The sequence below is a fragment of the Tachypleus tridentatus genome, chromosome 2 (assembly GCF_004210375.1).
Source record: "Tachypleus tridentatus isolate NWPU-2018 chromosome 2, ASM421037v1, whole genome shotgun sequence".
Lineage (NCBI taxonomy): Eukaryota > Metazoa > Arthropoda > Merostomata > Xiphosura > Limulidae > Tachypleus > Tachypleus tridentatus.
In genome coordinates this window covers 59673266-59698600 of record NC_134826.1, presented here as the reverse complement: position 1 = coordinate 59698600, position 25335 = coordinate 59673266, and the positions used below count along the sequence as shown (strand labels likewise).

Genomic DNA, 25335 nt, shown 5'->3' with positions numbered 1-25335 from the left:
CAAGGAGGTGATTGACCGTTTCGCAGAGCAGAAACCAAAGAAACTTCGGTTTCATTAAAACGTACTCAAATGGTAGAGTGCACATGAACATTTCATGTTATTAAGCTTCCCGTTTGTTTTACCATTTTTGGTTTATTTACCTTTTTTGTCTTCTGAACCCAGGTCTGTGAGAGAGATACAACAAACCTGTACTAAGCATTTATTATTTTTTTATAGTTACTTAATGGCCCCCAATATTTATATATATTTTCTGAACCAGGGTGGGACGGTATGGCCAGGTGATTAGGGCGCTCGACGTGTAATCTAAGGGTCTCAAATCCCCGTCACACCAAACATGCTTGCCCTTTCAGTCGTGTGGGCATTATAATGTTACGGTCAATCCCTCTACTCGTTGGTAAAACAGTTGGCGGTGGGTGATGATAACTAGCCTCAGTGTTACGCTGCTAAGTTAGGGACAGCGAGTGTTGATAGCTCTCGTTTAGCTTTGCGTGAAATTTGAAAACAAAATGAACAAACTGAACCAGGGCCCGTGAGAGACTTATGACGGCATGGTACTAAAAATAAATGTGAGAACTACAGTTAGAGGAGATGGTTATTTGTATGGATGCGGAACTAGGTGTTGGCCTAGTCGTTGGATTAGTATATTTAAGGTTTGAGCAGCGACATATGTTAACTCTATACGGTGCTTTCCTTGTAAGGATACTTAACCCTGAAACATAAGTCCCTTATTTGACCGTTTAGTCCCAGGTGTCCAATAAAATGATGTCCAAATTAAAAGTACTTATACCAATTTACTGTTCTACATGCGGTGTTGTTTTTTTTCTAAAACTTTATTTTTGTGAATTTCTTTTTAAAACGTGTGAAATATTTTTACGATAATCTTTAGTTTACAATTTATACCTTTTATGTGTCATCCCGCGCCCGTAAGTTTTATATATAAAAGCGTTCTTTAAACTGCGATCCGCCAGGAAGTTGGTTGAATTTTGCGCATAGCTACACGAGGGTTATCTGTACTAGCCGCCCTTAATTTAGTAATGGAAAGACTAGAAGAAGACAACTAGCCATTCCCACCCACAACTTACTCTTTTTACCAACTAAGAGTGAAATCGAGTGTTACGTTATAACGTCTCCATAGCTGAAACGACGAACATATTGGGTGGGATGGAGATTCGACTCTCAGATTGCTAGTAATAATTACAACTATTTATTGAATAAATAATATTTTTCTTAAAATTAATTTTATACCTATTAAAACATTTAACTTTGGAATAAAGCTTTCACGTGAAACGACTCTTTTTTTTTATTTTTCAAAAGAAAACATCGATAGGATCGCTACAAATATTTGAATAAAATGGATCTCCTGGTGACCAAAGTTTGACAGAAATGGAACAATTCTTCCACGTGATACTCAGCTCCAGTTCTTATTGTTATTTTTGTTAGTTACAAGAGTAATTATAACAAATGATATGCTCTTTAACAAATAATTTAATTTCTTAAAACTTACTTATTATTACATTTTGACTAATACGTTTTTGAACCTCGCTTAGAGCTACATGAGGGTTATACAGGTTAATTGCCTCATCTGGTATGGCCAGGTAGTTAAGCTGCTTGACTCGTAATCTGAGGATCAAGGGTTGAAATCTCCATCACACCAAACATGCTCACCGATTCAGCCGTGGAGGCGTTATAATGTTACTGTCAATCCTGCTATTCGTTGGTAAACTGAGTAGCCCAAGAGTTGGCGGTGGATGGTGATGACTAGCTGCCTTCCCTCTAGTATATCACTTCAAAATTAGGGACGGCTAGCGTAGATAGCCCTCGTGGAGCTTTGCGCGAAATTCAAAACAAATGAAAACCAAATCATCTTGAAAGTTATCAGTTTTTACTCTCTTATCTTTTCTAAAATGTTTTTATTTTCCATCGTGGCATCAAAATTCTTCATTTAGTACTGACTCTATCTTGGTCTTCTTTTAATATATTGTTTGTAGAGACAGTTTTATGTTGGGATTTGTAGAAAGCGCTATAATCTCGTGAGTCAGCTGTTTCATTGGTCTTTTGTAATCTCCACTACCATTTATGTTGCACTGTTAAGATTTTGTTTATTATTCTAGTCTTAAATTCGAACCCCTTATTCCTCTTGAATCGTTCCGTAGTTGCTCTTCCAACCAAGTTCATTTTTCTACCTCCAGTTCTCTTCGCTATAGTTTTCTTTACATACGTTACTAGCTCCTTAAATATCTCGTTATTTTTGGAGATTCCTTAAAATGTTTCGTGATTTGCGAATCATCTTGAGCGAAGATAATTTTCCATTCTTCTTAAAATGTTTCTATTTAAATTATAAATGCTATTAAAGTTTTTTTTATGATTTTTTTTTCAACTGACAAGATTCTATTACTTATCTTCATAAGGATTTAAAGAAGTTCATGCTAGACATCTCTATGAAAGGAATGCTTTAAAGCTGCAAATATTCTCTATAAAAATATTTATGTTATTTAAATTCGATATTTATAAATTGTTTCAAAATTTGTTAAACGTTTTCTTTACATTGATAATTTTGAGCATGTGCGATATTGTTAAAATATACCACAGTATGTCGATTTGCCAAAATTTATTTTTAGTTTTGACATAATACTTATAATAACCTAATTGAAAGAAATTTTCATTTAATTAGTGTTGAATACTGCTCATACTCGTATAATGAAAAATTACTTTTGAAAAAGTTAAAAGTACTCTCCAAATTTCAGGGTAACTACATGTAATGCAAATTTTGGTTTCTTCTTATATAACACCACTAAATAACGATGTATAAACTAGCGCCATTTTTGAATAGGATAAAAAATGTCGATAGGGAATCGAAGAAATCTACTATTCTTGTTTAAGCACTGATATTTGGAACAGTTTACAGGCTATACAGAAAAAATAAAAGTTGGTATTGTGTTGAATCAAAAACTGGTAACACATGATGTCAAGTCTACCTCCGAATATACTTCAGTCCTTTCGATGCGCAGAAACTTTATTGTTTTATTGGAGACAAGAATATTGTATAAAACTAATGCATAAACTCTGGCCTTGTCTTGTCTTTTTGCAATTTCGTGCAAAGGTACACGAGAGTGCTAGCCGTCCCTAATTTAGTAGTGTAAGACTAGAGGGATGGCAGCTAGTCATTATCACTCACCGTCAACTCTTGTGCTACTCCTTCAACAACGAATAGTGGGATTGACCAAACGTAATAACGCCCCCACGACTGAAAGGGCGAGCATATTTGTGCGACGGTGATTCGAACCCGCAACTCTCAGATTACTAGAACCCTTAAACACTTGACCAAGCCCAACTCCCAAGCTCTGGGAAATTAAAATGAAGCCAGCACTTAGTTCTAGAGGACTGATTAGTTAGATATCAGATGCTGGAAAAAGTGTAAACGAACATAGATGAAGGACTTGGATATGAGTCATACTTTTCTACTGACTACTTAGAGTAGGTAGAAGCCGCACATAAAAACTATCATAGAATAAGCCCACTAAATCCAGTGCTAGTAATTATACTGTATGTAAATATTGTTTGTCACGTCCTAAAGAGCCACCGTTTTTTATGTTAATTCGACATAATCTTGGTGTAAGACTTTTTAATTTGGAACTTTATGAAATTAAATTGACTCAACATTTTTTCTTCCACAGACATAATAATCACAGCTTTGCTTACTGATATTATATATATATATATATATTAACACTGAAGAATTAAGCAAAATAAAACCATGTATATATATAATATTTGTTCAAAATTGCAATAACTTTTATACGAACTTGAACTTCAAAGTTTGTTAGTTATTAAATACACAACACGATTTGCTTTCAAAGTGCCCAACTGAATCCGTACATTTCCAACAAAATATTGTCAAAAAAAAAGTATAAATCTGAAAAATTAAAAGAAAATGAACCCAAGCTTATCAAGTGATAACGTTTAATGATCCCAAAGCATGTTTACAGTTATACATTTTGGCACAAATAAATAAAACGTTTTCAACTTGGAAAACAAGCAACACAGTTACTCCTGTCAATTAACTTGCACAACGCGTTCAGTTTATAAGAACAAACTTCGCTAGCTGAAAAATATTTTCATATTAGGGAAAAATAAACTACAAAGAAAACCAACGTGATATTACATACGTACCTAAATGCAAAGAGGCCTATAATGTATTTAACAATTTCCTATTACAAGCTTAGGCCTCTCAAGAAGCGTATAATGTTTTTATTCACCAACACATATACCGTTCTGAAATTCAAGCTCTCACTCTTTCTGGAAATTGTTTATTTTTCATTTATTTCTTTCGTTTAATTCTGATTTATCTCCAAGTAATTATTTAACTTAAGAGTTGAAACAAAAACAGTATAGTATAGTTAGAGTAATATTATTACATCTGTTCTTAGACAACTATGGGGCGTTCTGATTTATTTGTTTTAACCATTCGCACCACTGTGCAGTAGTGTGTTGTCTGTCGGTAGACACTAAAATGATGTCACATAAAACATGCTTAAAGTGCAATTCCGACTGTCGTGAAATCGGTAAAACGTGCGTATGCCATGAACCACGAGAAGAATTATGCACTCTACAAGCTACAACACAGCATATCATATGAACTCCAAAGGCAATAAATGAAAATTCTGGTTACAATTAATTATAGTTTCATTTACTCTTGAAACAGAACACTTTCGAAAACCCTGTGGAAGTTCAGTTAGAATTACGAATAAGGGTTATCACAGCTACCGTCAAAGTAAAAAAAATAAAATAAAAATATCCAAACTTTTTATATTCCAATTAAACATTAATCGCAATTAGTCCTAATATTTAATGGATTACTTACGAAGAGATAACCATATTACTTTTTTCTCTCACCCCTTGATAATAAGAAACAAAACACACAACTATGACAGTCTTAGTAAGACCATTGATTCTGATAAGTTACAAGGTTTTCTGAAAAACAGAAACTTATATGTAGTTTTGAAACCACCTTCTGACATGCAAAAAATAGTAGTTATACGAAACTGTGTGTTTTTGTGCATGTATTATTATAGAACATACAATGTTTTATTTGGGGGGGGGATCTAAAAAAAGGATTTTGAAATAGTGGCGTAACCAAGGCGGAACATTGCCTAAATTAGCGATGGTAAATTTTCGGCCTATAAAGGAACTACAAAAACTAGTTCGTGAAGAGAATGGTGTGTGTGTGTGTGTGTGTGTATGGGGGGTTCGATACCGCGGGGGGCAGAGCACAGACTATGTAGCTTTATGCTTAATTTCGAACAAACAATAACAATCATATGGCGGCCATTAATGTCTTACGTGGCTAGTTGTTTAAAAAATACTCTTGTCTTGATGTATTTTGATACAGTTTGATACCAGTATATTACACGTTTATTTGGCCACCGATTCAGAGAAGTTCTGCATATATAAATACAAAGGGTCAGGCCAGGTGGATTAAGGCGTTCGATGCGTAATCTGAGGGTCGCGGGTTCGAATCCCGTCCCACCAAACATGCTCGCCCTTTCAACCGTGGGGGCCTCTTACTTATTGAACGTTAGTGTTAAAGCACAAAGCGCGCAAAGGACTATTTAGGCCGTGCTCACCAAGAGTATGCAATTAATACAAATCAAACTTTTAGAAGCTCTTGAGATTACCGCTGAGCCAGTGCGGGGGAGGAACAGCACTAAATATAATAACTGTTTTTGTAAATTTTCGTTCTGAATATAGAATTGATCAATAATAAAATTTATGCAAAGTAACATCTTTTCATGAATATTTTCCACTTATGCAGATAATATTCTACGCAAATAAACACTTTCGAAAACAAGCTAAATCTTACTGTTATATCACAGTTTCTTGACCAATTATGGCTTAGCAATACCTCTGAAATCAGGTTCCAAAACTCGTGATTGGCTTATCGTGTAACTTTGCGCTAAATAACAAACAAATAAGATCTTGCCAAATACTTGAGGTTTATTTTGATTCTTAATTTGTAGAATTTTGTCACTGAGAACATATAATAAAAGTACAATTGAATTTCATAGTTCCTATACAAATTAAAACCTTGTTTCAAACTGAAAATTTCCAAATGATACAAGTTAAAAAATGGTCATGACAGATTACCAAGTGAAACTGTGGCAAATAGTGAAGCACAAAATACAGTCATAGGTTAACGTTTCCTTACCGTTGCGCCTTCTCTCCTTTTTTAAACAAAATGTTAACAGATAAAACAACAACATACATATGAACTAAGACTGCGAAACTAATTCATTTAACATAATCGTATTAAGAATCTAGAAATTCATTAACTTGTTAAACAATTATTTTCAACGCTGGTAAAAACAAACAAACCCAAAAGAAATGACACATCGTGTGTGTGTGTTTTCTTATAACAAAGCCACATTAGGCTATCTGCTGTGTCCACAGAGGGGAATCAAACCCCTGATTTTAGCGTTGTAAATCCATAGACTTACAATGACAGGGGACAATGACACATCGACAATTTCATAATACGTACTCTTTATTATCATGAGAAACATGGACCAATTACTGCATTATACAGTGATAATATACTTTTCTTATTACAAATTATATGAATATCAAAACGGTTCGCCGAACTGATGATTTTGAGATTGGTGAAGGACTAATTACGAGAAACGTGTAGTCGAGCCAGTTTAGGCATTTTATATACAAACTGGATTCAGCAGGCTTGAAAAGTCAGGGATTTCAGTGTTAACAACTGTTAACATGTGTGAAAATAGTATTTACTGAAAGTCTGTAATCCACTCATTTGCTAACTATTGACCCATATCCTAATTGTACGTTATCAACACCATAAGACTTCACTGTGTTTTCAATTACTAAATGACCAAGAAAGTAAAACACGGGCGTGAAATAAAATTAATAGTACTAGTTATCTAACAGTTCGGTATTTAAAATGTAAGTTCAATGTGAAGATTCCTCAAAGATACAAGATGTAACAAATATAAAAGAACACTCAGAGTTAACACAGAAATTTGACGTAATTTATAAAACTGGAAGTTGTTTTCATTCACAAGAGTACAAGACTTCATTTTGGAGGATGTTTGTTAAAGTGTAATATTTTAGGAATAATTAAGTCTGTAGTACTAAAACGTGCCGATATGTTGTTCTTTTGTAAGGTTGTGCTCTTCAGTGCAATACATTCATATATCTGCTCTGATCATTCTTATCTAAGCCTTACGATTTTCATCGTCTTTTATTCACAAAATAATTTCCTTTTCCTAGCAATTAATTAATATATCTTTGTTTTTGTCAAAACTAGATTTTTTTTTCAATATGACATACGTATAAAGCTCTCTAACAACCGTATATACAATGGATTATAATACTATTTTTTTCACAGATTAGTCTTAGAGCACCAATTTTCCAAGGAGGAATTACTTTCATAGACGCAACGTACTTTACTCACTCCTCACTCTATTTTCCTGTAGACTTCTGCTCATTTAGAGAAGTATCAACTTGTGAGCTTCGAGAAGATTGGCGGTTGAATTCTGTCTCACTTTTGGCTATGTAATTCGAATTTCTCTGTCCCTTTGTCTGGTGAATAGAGCGCGCCGATTTCTCCTGCTGAACCTGTGTGGACGTTTTAGCTCGTATTGTTTGCATGCGTGATCGAATAATCTGAAGGTGGCGTTGTATGTACTCCTCCTTAGGTGCTAATTCTGCTGCCTGTACCAAACATTGTTCTCCCTTTTGCAAGTGTCCACGTTCCACGTGCACAACGCAGAGATTATGCACTGCTTGAACGTTTGTCGGTTCCATATCCAGAATCCTCTTATAGCACTGAAAGCATAATATGAATTAATTAGCGCTATCTGTTGAAAGCAACTGGAACTAATTAAAAGTCCCATTACTCCAATGGACAATGAACATAAATCGAACTTTTCAGGTACCTGAAACATTTTTAAAACCATAAATCAAAACTACAAAGAAACTCATACTTTGACGTGGAAGAAATAAAAATATTTGGTGAGGATAAAATCAGTCATTCTTAAGTTATACTTTCAGTTATGTTAAACCTTTCACGAAATGTGTGATACATTTAGAATCAGTGTTATGCAATTTAAAGTCAGTAATTGTTGCAATGTTTGATATTACATGGCTACTACGGTAAGGCTACTAAATAAAATAAAAGCTGGCAAGCCCTATGTTAGTAATAATTATTTAGTCTGATTTCCTCGTGTCATCTGTGGTTCATTAGACGAGAGTTGAAGGAAACTACACAGCGCTTATCTGTGACGTACACACTGCGGATATCAAGACTCGTTTTTAGGGTTGTAAGCCCTCAGGTTTACCACTGAATTAATGTGAGAGGGCAGTTAAAGATGCGCTGTTAACGCAGTTCAAAATACAAGCTCAGTTAATTTTTCAGCGTAAAAGAAACGGCTAATATTAAATTCGTATATTAGGTTAACAACGCAACAACTTCATAATGAAAATATACTAATAAAAATAAATCAAATTAGAAAGTAATGACGTTCGATATATCAAACAGTATAATCGATACTGTTAATGAAACTAAAAATATGTACAAATAATGTAGTATATACCTTACTTAAGCACAAAGAAATGCCAGGTGCATGATACTGTATTACTTGAAAATAAGTTAAATATTCTTTTTTACCACAGTTTTAGGTTCGTTCGAAGTGAAAGTGACTCTCTTGTTTTTTATAAATACCTCCCCCCCCAGTGAAGTTACCACGCTAGAAATCGATATCCGTGTGTTGGCAGAGCACAGACAGCCCATTGTGTAGCTTTGTGCTTAATTAGAAAGGGTTTTATGAATGATGTTTGTAATTTATTAATTATCTTATAAAGTGACTGGAAAATTATAATAACCCTAAAATTTATTTTATCAAACATAAAATCCGATCCTTGTATATGTTTTGCCTGAAAAGTTTTTTTATACATGTTACTACCTTATAAAATACAACATCCAAGCGGTGAAAAAAAAACGTACAAACTACAGATTATTTCTATTTGCCAATCACAGAAAGAAATATACTAGTGATAATTCTATGTCGTACAAATTTTTTCTTATAAAATAAATACAATGTTATCGCGTAATAAGAAAGAAACTTACTTCTTCTGCTGCATGTAAGTCTCTCACGTGGTTAATGTAGATGTCTCCAAGAAGAATTAACCCCTTCACGTGGTCTGAGTGATGCTGTTAAGAAATTACATATGAGAAAATTTCAGAACAAAAATAAATTTAACTTTATTCGATAATTGCGTTACACACCATATTATATTTACTCTCATTTGAGGTTGTTTAACCCTACAGGGCCTGGCTTAGCCAGGTGGTTAGGATGCTTGAATAGTAATCTGAGGGACGCGGGTTTGCTCACCCTTTCAGCCGTGGGAGCATTATAATGTGACAGTCAATCCCTCTTTTCGTTGGCAAAAAAGTAACTCAAGGGTTGGCGGTGGGTGGTGCTTTCCCTCTGGTTTTTTACTGGTAAATTAGGGATGGCTTGCATAGATAGTCCTCGTGCAGTTTTGCGCGAAATTCAAACCAAATTTAACCTTAGAACTACCAGTGAGGTCCTAACCCTAGACGCATTTTCCTTAATTACTTTTGCATTGTTTCATAAAGTTGTCGCATACAGGATTCCTCAAAACATTGGACTCGCACAAAAATACCGTTAATATTGTAGATAAATCAAATAGTTACTGTGTGTATTTTACAAAGGAGATAAGTATTTTCACTAAGTTGTATTGGTCATTTATTTACAAAACGTATTAGAACAGGGTAAGACAGTGTTTCCAAAACGTTTGTCTCCTATGTCCCCCTTTAATAAATAAGACTTCTTGCGCACCTCCTTTTTTTTTGTAAATGTGTGAACGAGTCAAGTGACCATATATAATACAAGGACACAAAATAAAATATTATTTGTGTTGTATTAACTTCTTATTATTTTGATTAATAACAAAAAGTACATCAAAATGACTAACTTTGCTTAATTGGTCGTGCCCCAAGATATCATTTGCATTCCCTTGAGGGACAGGCACTCTTCACACTTTGGGAAACACTGACTGCCAAGATATAATATTATTCGATATGATACAACATGTGGACCAGAACGGTACGTAAAGAAGCAGTAAATGGAGGGTCAAATATGGGGGGACAGAATTTTCTCTCCGAGTATTACATACTTTTTTTTTGTAAATGGACTTTTACAACTTTAGTTTCGTAATAACCGATGAGTGCAAGAAGTTATGACGGACAAACAAAATGAAATGGACACACCCCTTTTATCTGTGCTACGTTTGTAGATCAGTTCTCTAAGACTTTCACCAAAAGCGTCACTTTGAATTAGAGAGTTGCTGTCCATTTCATCTTGTTGTTTAATTATGATGAGTTTACCTAAACCATCTATAAAAAGAAAAGCTATCATGTTAATGTTATACGAATACTGATAAGGGCCGTATGTATATATATATATATATGATATTTTTCAGCGGCCATTATGGTTTCAATTTGTTTCGTAAAAACGTAACCACAGCAGTCGTTAATGGTTTTCACTTTGTTTACAGAGAGACACCTTACTTAATCGACAAAATGGCGGTTTCTTTAAACTTAAGATGCACTCTTACTGTCGTATTACGTTATTTCAGTAAAGACCTACTCAGTTTTTGAAGTATGTGATACTAGTCTATCACCTGAGAAAGCTTAACTTATAAACCTTGTTACATTTATATACACATTTCTATTGGTAAGAAAATAACAACAACAAAAAAGTTCTCTAGCAGTTTGTGGTCAAAGCTTACCTTTAAAAGTTGTTTGAGAAAAGGCACGGCCTCTAGTGGACGGTGTGTGTCTGACAGGAGTAGCGCCAGGTTAAACAATGCACTGCGGAAATCCTCTCTCACCTAAAACACACATTCAGTTAAATTATCATTATCCTCATAATAAGAAATACAAACTTGTTTCGATATTCATGCAAGTTGCACAAGAGGTGTCTGTGCGTAATGTTTCTACTTTTGAAAAGATAATACCAGATAAAGGCAGTGGGCAGCATTACCGTCAGCTCTTGGGCATGTAAACCCATACAACTATCCCAAAGCACTCTGAGAGTTTGTATGGCAAGGGGTCGCGAACCATTAATCCTCAGATTCATGGGTTGTGCACGTTAATACTAGGTCAAGTTCGGCCTGTCTTTAACAGTAAAGTAATCGAAAAGAAGAGAGATGCATTTTGTAAAGTATAAACTACGTTTAAGAATACAAGAAGTTTTAACAGGATGTTAGGTGTTTGGCAATATGTGAATAAATTAAAATGACAAAGTTAAACGCCCTCTATGATTTACTGGTAAATCAGAGGGCTTATAACGCTAACAAACGTTATATTTATATACACAAATATATGATGTGGGCACAACACAGATAACCCAAAGAGTTTAACAAACAAACAAGCAACATTAAATCGATTTCGAACTATGCAAACCATCTTGCACTGACCTGTATGGCCATAACTTTTCTTTTATGTAAAAACTTTCTATGTACCCAACACTGACCTATATGGCCACTTTTTTTTTTTAAAGTAAGAACTTTCTATGCTACCGAACACTGACCTTTATGGCCAGTTTTTTTTATGTAAAAACTTTCTACATTAACAAACACTGACCTCAATAGCTTTCTTAAACCAGGTTTCAGCTTCAATAAATCGTTTGTCATCCATTGATAACATCCCCAGGTTGAAGTAAACACGTTCGTTAACTTTCCGTCTTCTGAGAAGCAGCTGTAGTCTAGGAGGAAAGGGTAAGAGAGAGAAAGGGTTAGAATAAAATATAGTCTTTGATAGCGTCTACTACAACTTTAGCTAGTCCGTAACACCCAAAAGCCTATTTTCAAGGTAAATAGGTTTGTTTATTTGTTTTGGAGTTTCGCTCAAAACTACTCGAGGGCTATCTGTGCTAGCCGTCCCTAATTTAGCAGTGTAAGACTAGAGGGAAGGCATCTAGTCATCACCACCAACTCTTGGGCTACTCTTTTACCAACGAATAGTGGGATTGACCGTAACATTATAACGCCCCCACGGCTGGGAGAGCGAGCATGTTTGGCGCGACTCGGGCGCGAACTCGCGACCCTCAGATTACGAAGCGCACGCCTTAACGCGCTAGGCCATGCCGGGCCCAAGGTAAACAGGAGCGAATAATTGAATAAAACGAATAAAAACCAGTTTGTTTTTGAATTTCGCACAAAGCTACACGAGGGTTATCTGCGCTAGTAGTCCCCAATTTCGCAGGGTAAGACTAAAGGGAAGGCAGCTAGTTATCACCACCCACCGCCAACTCTTGGGCTACTCTTTTACCAACGAATAGTTGGATTGATTCTCACATTATAACACCCCCACAGCTGAAAGAGTGAGCGTGTTTGGTGTGACGGAATTCGAACCCGTAACCCTCAGATTATGAGTCGAGTGCCTTAACCACCTGCCGGGCTCATAAAAACCACAGGAAGTTCGGATTAAATTACTGCCGCTTCCAGCAATCAACAGTTTATGTTGAACCGATAAAGAATCCTATTAATTTGGTTTGTATTCTTGAGAACAGGTAGATTCAAGGAATAAAATATATGATAAAGGTTAGTGCTTCCGGATGACTTAGAAAATATTTACTAAGTGAGGATATAAACTATGTAGGCTACTAAGTGAAGATATAGCACTTGTAGTTCATGAATTTTTGCTACAAAACGACTGTTTGTTATTATGCACAAAGTTATACAAAGGGATATCTGTTCTCTGCCCACCATGGATATCGAAACCCTGGTTTATAGCAGTACAAGTTCGCAGATATACCATTGTGCCGCTATAAAACGAAAGAAGATTATAATCTGGGTTAATCCTGGAGTTATGTATGGTGTCTAATCCATTGGCTTTTACAAATACAATTTACTAAACTATGTATGTTTTCTTGATTACATCGTAACTTACATAAAAAAGAAACCAACAAATTACACCATCGACATTATTATACTCATTAATTACACTCGCTTGTGTCAGTTCTTTGCATGACGTGTAAAGAATTACTCAGTTATATTTGATGCGAAATGTGTACCCTATCGGTGGCAATTGGTATAAAAAAAACTCGTCTTTAATTCGAGGATTAAATAATTCAGCTTATCACAGTTGAGTAAGTTCATTGTCAGAACTCAACCATATTGAAAATTCTTATTGCGAAACTTGCCTTTTAGAATCTGGTCTGTGGCGGTTTTCCTCAAGTGAGTGTCATTAGTTTTGGATATCACGTTTCACGTGCTTCTCATATCTTATGCGTATAAATCTAAATATCACATTGCTGAATCATACAGACCACGGACGCTTTTCAAGCTAAATACTTGACTTTTAGTCCTTTTAGAACTATTGTCTCCTCTCAAGAATGTTCAGTTCTATTATGTGCATTCATCTTGATTGGATGTTAACTCTCACCAGAAATGATATGTCATCGTACTGACTATACTACTGAATTATTTCTATGTTCAGCACATCGTAAATGAGCATATATCTGGTTGTCTGTTTTAATCAATGTACCCTCAAGTAATATCTTGAAGGTGATCCACCAGTTTGACGTTAAGAAGCCACGAGAAAATTTACATTTGCACGTACACTTGCAATGTCCAAATGACTTTATCTACGGTCTAACAGAGTCCTATTAGTACAGGTTTTAGTGATGCGTCATCAAGTTCACAGTCTTGAATTACAAATAATATTTTTTTCTACGTGATATATTAAACCACAAAACGTATCACGAAAATTGTTTATAACTATCCAACCCGACTATGAAGAAAATCGAGGTTTATCTATGTAATCTAAAGGAGCAATGAAATGTTTTCAGATATATTACATCACTTCGGCATGAATAATCTTAAAATATCGTGTAAACTTACACAAGGACTATTTGAGCATAACAGTCCTTCATTTTATAAACTAGAATGAATACAGCTAGTCAACAAAACTTCATTGATTACTCTTTGGATAATCATGACTGACTGAATCATTAGTAGGATTAAAGGAAGACATCCATCCACAGCCCTAAAGCACGGAGCGAGATTTGCGGCAGTGGGACACGAACCATGGACCACCTTAAGTAATTTAAAATAGTACATATATTTATTCTGACTGTTGTATTTCAAATAAACTAGATAAAATGAAAACCTTTTTTTTTAATTTCAGTCCATTGTGAAAGACCTTATAAATCCTAGTACATTCAGATTCGGCTACCTAGTGGCAAAGCGATATGTCTGAAGACTTACAATGCTAGAATCCGAAATTCGATACCCATGGTTGGTAGAATGCAGATAGTTCTTTGTGTATCTCTATGCTTAATTACAAATAAATAAAGTTGGGATGAAAATTCCTTTCGGAAGAAATAATTCAGATTCTACTAACTGCCTCGAAGGTACTGAAAATTATTAATGCTATTTAGACACTTCACAATATATCATGTTAAAATGTACATTGTAATGGTCGCCAAGTTAATAAAGTTTTATCTCGTAATTCAAGACCTCTTTGTTCTCGTCACAATTCTTCTAAAAGTTTCAGTACAAACTACACGTGGAAAAAAAATTAATTATCTAATTTTACTGTGTCAAGACCTTTTAAAAGTCCAAAGGACGTAAAGAATCTTATGCAATGTGTGGGGACTTCTTTTCCCTACTCGGATGAATAGACCTAAAGTGAATAGCTAGGCCTCCTATTGTTATATCAGGGGTTAGAATTATTACACTGTGGGCAGTCCAAAATTATCATATTGTTAATGAGTTGTAATAAAATGTGTTTCAAAATGATCACAGTGTGAGTGGATTATGAATGACTTTGTTAGCTAGTAATTATCCTTAGATGCTGATATAGGATCTGATGAACGACTTTGTTAGCTAGTAATTATCCTTAGATGCTGATATAGGATCTGATGAATGACTTTGTTAGCTAGTAATTATACTTCGATGCCGATGAAGGACCTGATGAATGACTTTGCTAGATGCTGATTCATAGTAATCATAGTGTAAATGGGTCATTCAAGCATATTTCAAAACAAACATACTCTGGATGAGTGATCTAAGTGTCCAGTTTTCAGAAAACTGCCATAAAGCAGCTACTTATATGTGCATCTGTTTGTGTACAACTTCCAACAAAACAAATTTTCAAAATAACCATAATAATCTTGATACATAAAATATGACGGTGTCTCTGAATAGTAAAAGAAAAAAGAATATGACGTCAAGTATTTCTCTCTACACTGAGAAATTATAAATAAAAAATATTTGACTTTCAATATTTTAGTGCATTTTCTTAAAAGTCTTTATTCTGAGTGTTATTCATCATACATCAATATGCAGCTATTTATAATTTCCAACTTTATCTATATCACTGATTTGTGCTTTTTGGGAAGGTCATTACTACTGTAATAGTTTGGGTTGTTAAAAGGAGTGCTTTACAACAGTAGCTAGTGTTATAACCCTTTAGCCTAGTTAATACAAGAGATACGGGATTCTATCTTGAGCAGAGGAAATGAAAATAGGAGCAAGAGTAAAATGGTACTGAGCTAGTAATCATCCTTAGATGCTGATGTAGGATCTGATGAATGACTTTGTTAGCTAGTAAATAATTTTAAATGCTGATATAGGACCTGATGAATGACTTTGTTAACTAGTAATTATCCTTAGATGCTGATGTAGGACCTGATGAATGACTTTGTTAGCTAGTAAGTATCCTTAGATGCCAACGTAGGATGTGATGAATTTCTTTGTTAGCTAGTAATTATTCTTAGATGCTGAGGTAGGACCTGATGAATGATTTTGTTAGCTGGTGATCATCCGTAAATGCTGATGCAGGACCTGATGAACTTTGTTAGCTGGCAATCATACCTAGATGCTGATGCAGGACCTGACGAATGATGTTAGCTGGTGATCATCTCTAAATGCTGATGCTGGACGTGTGGTATTACTTTGTTTGCGACAGAGGAAGAATGTGGTAGTTGGAGTTATTGAAAGTATCTTATTAGCAGTAGCATGGTTTCGTTGGTAAAGCCAAAAAGATGCAAAAAGTTATATTACTATAGTATCATTTGATAGATTGTTAAAACAGGGTGTGTATTATGACTAGATTGGAATGTGCAGTTGCCGTACATTCCAGTATACTCACCACATCGTTAGAATTTTTAATCATCTAATTGCATTGTGTCAAGGCCTTTTAGAAATCCAAAAGGCGTAAAGAATCTAATATGTGAGGAGCTTCTTCCATCTACCCGGGTGAATAGCTGTGCCTCCTTGGTATCCTATTACATCTTAGTCATGCAAATAAATTAGACAAAGTATTAATTATCTCTTGAAATTGTTCACGTGTATGGTCGCCCTTAGTAAAAAAAATTGAATCCTATTAAAATTAAAAGGATTATATTTTTCGTGAAGTTATAAATCCATTTCAATTTAGTCGAATCTAATTACGTTTTTTTGTGTAAAATTAAAAACTAACAAATCTTTGGTTTGGTTGTTAGCTGTAGATATACCAAAAGTAAGAAAAATTAATATTTTTTATACCAAATATAAATTGTGTTCTTTTTGTATTAATAAAACGAAAAATAACATGTAACACAAGACTTTCACATTATTGATGACGAGAAACCCACTTGAAGTAAAAATGTATCTCAGGACGGCTGAACCTTAGTTAACCTGAAGATGACCTAAAAGGGTCGAAACGTTATTCTCTGCTTTATTAGTAAAAGTGTTAATACCTATACTAGCTGCCCTGATATACACTTTCACACTATATTACACACCAAAATCAAACTTATAACTAGTGAGACAACTACAAAATACATACACGCACCATATATTTCACCATATTTGATTAGATTTTTTTTTTCTAAGTATTATCGTTGGTAACTCATTATAAATTTACGAACATAGATAAAAAGTGTTCCTCAGTTGTGTGCACTGAGGATTTGTTTCTTTCTCAATTGTGTATATTGAGTAACAAGAATGTTAATTTATACTTGGTATGTGGTATTTATGTTTCAGTTTGATTACTTAGTACAAACACTTCCACGTACGAACAATAATGTTTCTCATTCTTACCTGTCATAAGCAATTCGTCTCAACTTTGCATTTCCACTTTCTTGGATCAATATGGCCGAATTCATCAAAGCTTGCTACAAAAAGGAAATGGATATTAGTTACTTTTAGGCTATTAGGCTCAGTGGTAAATCCACTGAGGATTTACGAATTATTGTATGTTTTTGTAAAGAACCTAGTAGAATGTTTGGGAAGAACTAACAAAGAATGTGCCTTTTAATTCCTTTATCGGAGAACCTAAAGTTGCCGTAGGAAATTTAGGTGAATTAGAAAACCTTATATAAATCAAATATAAATAAAAATATAGAACTACAACCAACAATAGAAATGCATAATGAAGGTTTGTTGCGAAAATAATAAATAGTTCGAAGATCATCTAAACCATGGTTTTTCAAACTATGCTCCGTCATAGTTATCTGGGGCTCTAAAACTATAAAAATGAATCAGAATCCGCTGTACAAAAACGTAAAAAGTAAAATATATATTTAATATAATACGTTTATCACGTATTGGGCCATTTAATATTTTCTGCTGCATAACGCCAGACGATTTTATTTAGCTTAGGGGAAGTTCTCGCGGCGAAAGTGTTAATACAATCTCAATTAACTTCGACAGTGGCACCTGTAGTTGCTAGTAGATATGACACCACGACCCGGCATGGCCAGGTGGGTTAAGGCGTTCGACTCGTAATCTTAGGGTCGCGGGTTCGAATCCCCGTCATGCCAAACATTCTCGCCCTTTCAGCCGTGGGGGCGCTATAATATGACGGTTGGTGGTGAGTGGTGATGACTAGCTGCCTTCCCTCTAGGCTTACACTGCTAAATTAGAGACGATTAGCGCAGATAGCCATCGAGTAGCTTTGCGCGAAATTCAAAATAAACAAAGATATGGCACCATCTCAAGATCGCATACGCCATTGGAGATGAAAGATAGCCTAATCATTTTCGTATGAAACATCGGTCAACTCTGGGTGGTGATGCCAACTGTCTTTTAAAGACCAGATCTGGATTAACGGCTAAATCTCGAACCAAATAAAACAAAATGAAACATGGCTGAAACTTGTCTAAATATGAAACATTGTGATGCAATTAGATGCAGTATCAGTTGTTTCAATTTCAAAATATATTTTTATGAAGTATAATTATATTTATGACAATTATAATTGGTAATTGTTAGGTTAGATTCGTTGTAGTTTAATTAGACAAACTTGGTACCAATGAGCTCTATGACGTCATACGCCCACATGACGTCTTGTTTCATTTCGTTCGAAATTTAGACGCACATCATATCTGGCGAAATATTGTATTTGGGTTTAAAATTTTTGTTAAAATGTAAAAATAATAGGTTACCCTCTTCCTTTACAAAAATATATTATTCTAGTGGCCTAGCCTTTTTACCACAATTCTTTATTTCTGACTTTGTTATGACAACACTGATCTTAGGTCAGCATGTCATTGTATGATGATAAAACTAAAGTGCTTGAACGAGTTTTCATTAAGAAGCTATTTTATATCCGTGAAAATACTTTTGAAGTGCCAAAGATATAAGAATACGTTTTTAGACAAATTAATAATTAGTTTTCACCCTAGTTACCGTATTGCAAAAGCAGGTGAAGCTCATACAGTTACAGAAGATTTGATAAAACCATGTGCAAAAGATTTGGTAGAATGCACGACTGATGAGAAATTTCTTAAAAACATTAACTCTGTGCCCCTTTCTGACAACTTGGTTTCTCGAAGAATCAAGGATATGTCAACAAATTGCTTAACGGAATTAATAAGGAAAAGCGAGTCCAACTTTTTCGCTTCAGATGGATGAATCAACAGATGTCGCAGGTTATACGATGTTGCTTGTGTTTGTTCGCTATGTTCACGAAGTTAGTTTTGAAGAAGACATGATAAATCGCAAACATCTGCCTACTCAAACAACAGGCAAAGAAATAATTAAACTGATCGATTTATTTATGGAAGAACATCAGATCCAATGGCAGCTTTGCCCATATATTTTCACTGATAAGGCTGCAGTTATGATTGGAAAATTTTCAGGCGCAGTGGCATGCATAAAAATGAAAAACCCGGACAACGAGAGTATCCACTGCTGTCTTCGTCGTCATGCACTTGCAATGAAACGAATGCCAGAAAACTTAAAAGAGGTATTAGGTAATGTCATAAAAACAGTTAATTTTATAAAATCAAGACCACTCAAGGAGAGGATCTTTAGTTTACTCTGTGAGGATATGTGAAGTTTGTATAAAAAATTGCTGTTTCATAATGAAGTCCGATGGTTTTCTTGGGGAAAGTGCTAGATTTTACAAACAGCATAAGGAGATAGGTTTCTTTTTTTTCTGAATGCTACTTTGAACCTGTATACAAATTAAGGGACAAATGCCGGATACAGAAAGTGGCTTACATTTTGGACGTATTTGCCTATCTTAAATGAAGTGAATTCTACAATGCAGGGTAACGTACTTCAAAACTCAGAGTAAAATGGAAACGCTTCAACATAAGCTAAAACTTTGAGGTGAATGTATGCTTATGGCAGGACTTGATTGTTTCGAAAATCTCAGTGATTTTTTACTTATGAATGAAATCTCCTTAAGTGAAGATGCAAAAGTTTCAGCCTTGCATTACATATCTGATTTATGTATAACTACTGGGGAGTACTTCTCTCCTCATTTAGAAAAATTATTGTGGATTCAAAATCTCTTTGTTGACTCAGCAAATACCAACGATTTCGCTTTGAAAGAGAAAAAAACAGCTTATAGAAATTTCAACAACATATCTTTGTGAGCAAACATTTTCACTGTATACAGCTACAAAGACCAAATTTAGAAACAGGCTGAATATTGAAGATGACTTGCGTTTACAGGTAACAACTTTAACTTCAAATATTGAACTACTTTGTGAACAAAAGCAAGGTCATCCGAGCCATTACTAAATAAATAAGTACACTGTACTTTTACTGATATAAATTTTTGAACAAGTGAGTAGAAGTAAACATTTTTCTTTAAATATTGATATTTTTGATAAATTTATATTCTAAAAGCTTGAAGTGAACTTTATCTGGTGCTAGTGACCGATTGTTTCTATTTTTAGTGTATTTTTTTTATTAAGGCTCCGGAATGTTTTTTCTTTATGATGTGAAGCTCCGCAGGACTAAAATAGTTTGTGAACCCCTGATCTAAACTAATATTAAATGTTTCAACAATAGTGGGGTAAATGTATAATGCGGGCAATTTTCGGAATCGCTTGCATGTTTAAAGGGAATAAAACTAAAATTATTATCAAATATTCCGATAAGTTACACACGCTATTGTCGGTTGTATTTTGCTCTAATGAAGTGTTTAGTATGGACGTATTTTAGCGCTACTTCACCCCTCCGTAGACTGATCTTCACCAAAGATGGTACGAAGATTTGTTGAATCTATGAGGAGATACGTGCAAAGTTGCAATTTCGCATTTTGTGTTTTTCAACTTTTTTGAGCGTATTTTACCATTACATATAAGGGCAGCAACATAACTCCCGCTAGGGTAAGAGTTTGTTTGTTTTGAATTTCGCGTAAAGCTACTCGAGGGCTATCTGCGCTAATCGTCTCTAATTTAGCAGTGTAAGCCTAGAGGGAAGGCAGCTAGTCATCACCACCCACCGCCAACTCTTGGGCTACTCTTTTACTAACGAAGAGTGGGATTGACCGTAACATTATAACCCCCCACGACTGAAAGGGCGAACATGTTTGGTGTGACAGGGATTCGAACCCGCGACCCTCGGATTGCGAGTCGAGTGTCTTCACCAGGGGAGGGGAACTCCAAGTAATTTTCATAAACTCGCTATCTCTACACCTGTGGGTAAATTGTTGAAAAGCTCTGGGTTTTATGCTGGAAGTTGGCGATCTGCAAGTACAGCTTGGCACAAAGCTTCACTCTTGGAATGATTACAGGGTGTTCTGACACTAAATTATCTCTCGAATGAAAAGGCATCGTAGACAGGTTTTGTTTGGTTTGTTTTGCATTTCGCGCAGGGCTATCTGTGCTAGCCGTCCCTAATTTAGCAAAGTAAGACTAGAGGGAATGCAGTTAGTCATCACCACCCACCGCCAACTCTTAGGCTACTCTTTTACCCATGAATAGTGGGATTAACCTTAACATTATAAGATACCCACGGCTGAAAGGGCGAGCATGTTTGGCGTGATGGGGATTCGAAACCGTGACTCTCGGATTAGACCGGTTGCCCACCAGAAGAAATGGAAGAGTAACCAGTTTGTCATCGGAAGTCATCCAAAAGTATAATGATTCATAGCAGCTAACGTCGAACTGTAAACAATGTAATTCATACAGATGTCGCTTTAATATTCTTCCACGTCTAGCCTACCCTAGTGGTATGCTTTGGACAGAAGCTTGTGTAGGTTTATGAAGACCGACAAGACGACGTACGACGACGCATATGTTTATTGACACATCTGTAGAGGTCTTGATAATTTATTATTGTGCTATCAGTGATTCAAATTTCAAAAATGACACAAAACACATCGTAAAATGGTTTTCCACCGGAATTACAATGGAAAATTAGTCCACCCGCAGTGCCGTGACAGATGTCAAAGTTACATTCTGCATAGCATTACACCGCAAGGAAATGCTACCTCTGTATGGAATGGTAGTTAGTATAAGATATAACTTCATCAAGACAAAAGCACTAAGTTACGTCCAAGTCAATATTATCGTTCCTCTGGGAGATGCAATAAACAAACAAAGAAACGGGAATTCATGTTATACTATTCTCAAACATTTCTCATAGAGTTCTGTGCCTTTGCGTTTCTCAAACAAGTTCTGGACAGTTGTGAACCGCGCACGGTTGATTGTCTTTGAAAAGCATGTACAGATGGAACAGGAGATACAGTTGGTCTCTGTGTTTGTTTTGCGCAATATCTAAGTCCAGTGGAAACTAGGCTATTACCATACATCCTTCTATAATCTCGAAAATTACTTGGTACGTCGCTATTTAATAACATACATATATGTCATTTAATAGGGAACTTCTCTTATATAATAATGTTAGTTAAAAGAACATAACAAACAGATGATATCATTATTTGCTCAAGTGACTTGTTCTGCGCCACATTCCTCTCTTAGCATGCACCTGTTAGCTATAGAATTTATGGTTTTATAACAGATTAATTTACGCACAGACAAAAATTGAATATTTATATTTCCGTGCGACTAATATTGCTTCTTATTCTTGATGACGAGAAACCCACGTGAAATGAAAATGTATCTCAGAATGGCTGGTATGGGTATTGACACTTTTACTGATAAGCAGAGAACGTTTCGACCTTCCTAGGTCATCACCTGAAGTGTTAATACCCATACCAGCCGTACACGACGAATATAGTAAACTAAATTTTTTTTTTTCGAATTAAACTCTGTTGAAATCTTAACCAATCAGCTGTTTGTCATGAATAAGTTAACACGAAGAACCAGCTCGTATATTTTGCCGACTGTGGCTGTCAGAAACCAATGGATTGTTTCTTTCTTTGTTGCGAAGTGCAAGGCTACACAACAAACCGTTGTGCTTTGCCAACCGCGTGTACTAGCACACAATTTTTATCGTTATAAGATCCCAGACATACCTGTGATCCAACATGGAGGGAAAGCGTTGAAATACAGCAACTGATTATTTGGGTTATTTAAGAGTTCGTTTGTAAACAATATATTTCAAAACACTTGGAACCTTAACAGATTATACTGATTCATTGCTAAAACTGTTTTGTTAATGAATTGTTCTTATCAAATCTTACAGAAAAAGTAAAGATGATTTACCTCGTGTTCAGGTTCTAAGGTTAAAGCCTTATTGAAATAAACCAACGCTTGAGTAGCCTTCCCTTGTTCCAAATATACCACACCTAACTGAAAATAATGAAAAATATTTCGAATTACCATCCAAAACATAACGTAACAGTGGATATAAATTCACAAAATGAAACGATTACCAAAACATCAATTAGTAAATACATTAAAACAACAAAAGTGTTACCTTATAAGTTCGCCAAAATTATGCAATAATTTATTAATTTGTTCATCTGAATTAATTTCTCTTATTCTCCTCAATGAATACATCCCCCCCAAAATATATATAATAAAAGTTTAAAATTATTTTTAATATATGTAAATAACAAAAGGTTAAGGCTAATTGAAAGAAATGAGCGGCAGGTGTCACCACTGTAAGTTTGAATAAAACCTTACATTGTAATATATATCTGGGTTATTGCTGTCAAACTGCAAGGCTCTCTCGTACACATCTTGAGCTTCTTGAGTCCTGTTAAAAATCCACAAATGATGGTGACAATAACAGAGGTTTGTTAAGTCTATATTATTTGCTACACTTTTTACGGTCCATGGTACTCTTTTTTTCCTTGGAATGGACCAGTATTATTCTGTATATCGTAAAATACCCATGAATGAGCTTTACCCAAGTAAAAAAACAACAACAACAACAAACAGTTATACTATTTTTTGTGTTTCTATGTTCTCGTTATAAGAGTAAATATGGTAAGACTTTACACAGTAAAGTAGGTGGGACTTTATACAGTAAACTAAGTGATACTTTATCCAGTAAACCAGGTGGTATACTTTACACAGTGAACTAGGTGTAATACCTTACACAGTGAACTAGGTGGTAATACCTTACACAGTAAATTGGGTGGTATACCTTACACAGAAAAGTAGGTAGGACTCTACACATTAAATTAGGAAGAAGTTTAGACACTATATTGATAACCTTCGAAGTAAAAAAATTAAAAAGTAAGTAATAGTGGAGAGTTAAAGGTGAGATTTAGATATTGAAGTGGATGGACTTTAATTTTGAACCCGTTACGACTATTGGATGAAGGACGAGAAGAGATAATTGGTGAAAACGTAACTATAGAAGCAGTTTCTGGAGTAACGAGAGATAACTGCCTATCTAACATTGTCGATAATATCAGTTGATTAGCCCTTATCAACGTAAGCTTAACACATTTAATGAGCCAAAACATGATATGAACACTTTCCGGTTTGCTTCTTTGTTTTAGAGAAAATCCGCAACGGGTTATCTACTGTTACCACCACGGGGTATCGAACCCTGGATTTTAGCATTGTATTTTCGTAAAACTTATCGCTGTCCAATGAGGGGACGACGTTTTACAGGTTTTGTGTGTTACTTGAGAAATCTCAATGTAGAGAGTTCAGAGAAGTGCTAAGAATGTACAGTGGATAAGGTGTGAAAAGAGTAGCTATCGTTCTTCGCTCATGCCTACAGTCATCTATCATGTGCCTAACCTACAACATGAGTTTGACGAAAATGAGCGCCAGTTCTTGCAATGTTCAAAAGTGACTTCGGTTCTAATTTTCACTGAGCGTCAATATAATTTAATTTCTTTATTTGCTGGTAATGGTATTTTATTTAGTTTACTACTTATAGGTGGCGATACATATTTGAATTTGTTAATTGTGACCATTGAATCAGAACCAAAATTTCGACTTTCTCTGATAATTATAAAGAAGTCTGTATTCCCCATTTAAAGGGACACTTCGCTTCTGAGTAAAAGAAAATGTCGGGTGAGGGCGTGTTCCCAGTACTACACACATACAGTTCAGTCGATACTGCACATGAACGTAATTTCGTCTATAAATGTTAAATGTAAATTATTATACAAATAATGGAATCTTATTATCAAATACGCACTCGCAACGGTGTCGAATAATGCAAAGTTTAGCTTCTAATTTATTTATTTTTGTAATTATGTACAAAACTAAACAATGGCCTATCTGTATCGAAATCCTGTTTCTAGCGTTGCAAGTTTGCAGACACACCGCTGTGCCACTAGGGGCCGAGCAAGTAGAAATTATCCAATAATTATAAACACTGAGGTATTTCTACAGTATCTAACTTTGATAGAGGTACAAATTTCAATCGTCATACCTAGCACGCGCGTCCTCAAAGAGGGGGCAAAATCCCCCCTCTCCCGTAAGATGATAAACTTTTTTTTTCTCTATTTATCTCTGGAAAATTTCTGCAGACACCCATGGTTTCAAGTCATGCCTTTTACTAAAAACACGAAATCTGTCGACTCTTTTTAACATCAGAATTGTGCAAATAAGTCAAGGATAACATTCTATCGGTACTCATCAGTAATGAATACTGGAAGTTGTATTTTAAGACGATGCTAGT

At 35.1% G+C, this 25335-nt stretch overlaps 1 protein-coding gene across 3 annotated transcripts in view; it reads right to left on the bottom strand.

Moving 5' to 3' along the window:
* Positions 1-3943: 3943 nt before the first annotated feature.
* LOC143243923 (protein O-mannosyl-transferase Tmtc3-like) overlaps positions 3944-25335 on the bottom strand; it is a 217728-nt gene continuing 196336 nt past the window's right edge. For all 3 annotated transcript variants that reach the window (XM_076487720.1, XM_076487721.1, XM_076487719.1), the window contains exons 15-21: positions 23370-23442; positions 22947-23033; positions 17137-17210; positions 11690-11810; positions 10834-10935; positions 9146-9229; positions 3944-7845 (exon numbers count right to left, since the gene is read on the bottom strand). In XM_076487720.1, coding sequence (XP_076343835.1) covers positions 7480-7845; positions 9146-9229; positions 10834-10935; positions 11690-11810; positions 17137-17210; positions 22947-23033; positions 23370-23442 — 907 coding nt within the window. In that variant the 3' untranslated portion in view covers positions 3944-7479. The remainder of the gene's footprint in view (positions 7846-9145; positions 9230-10833; positions 10936-11689; positions 11811-17136; positions 17211-22946; positions 23034-23369; positions 23443-25335) is intronic.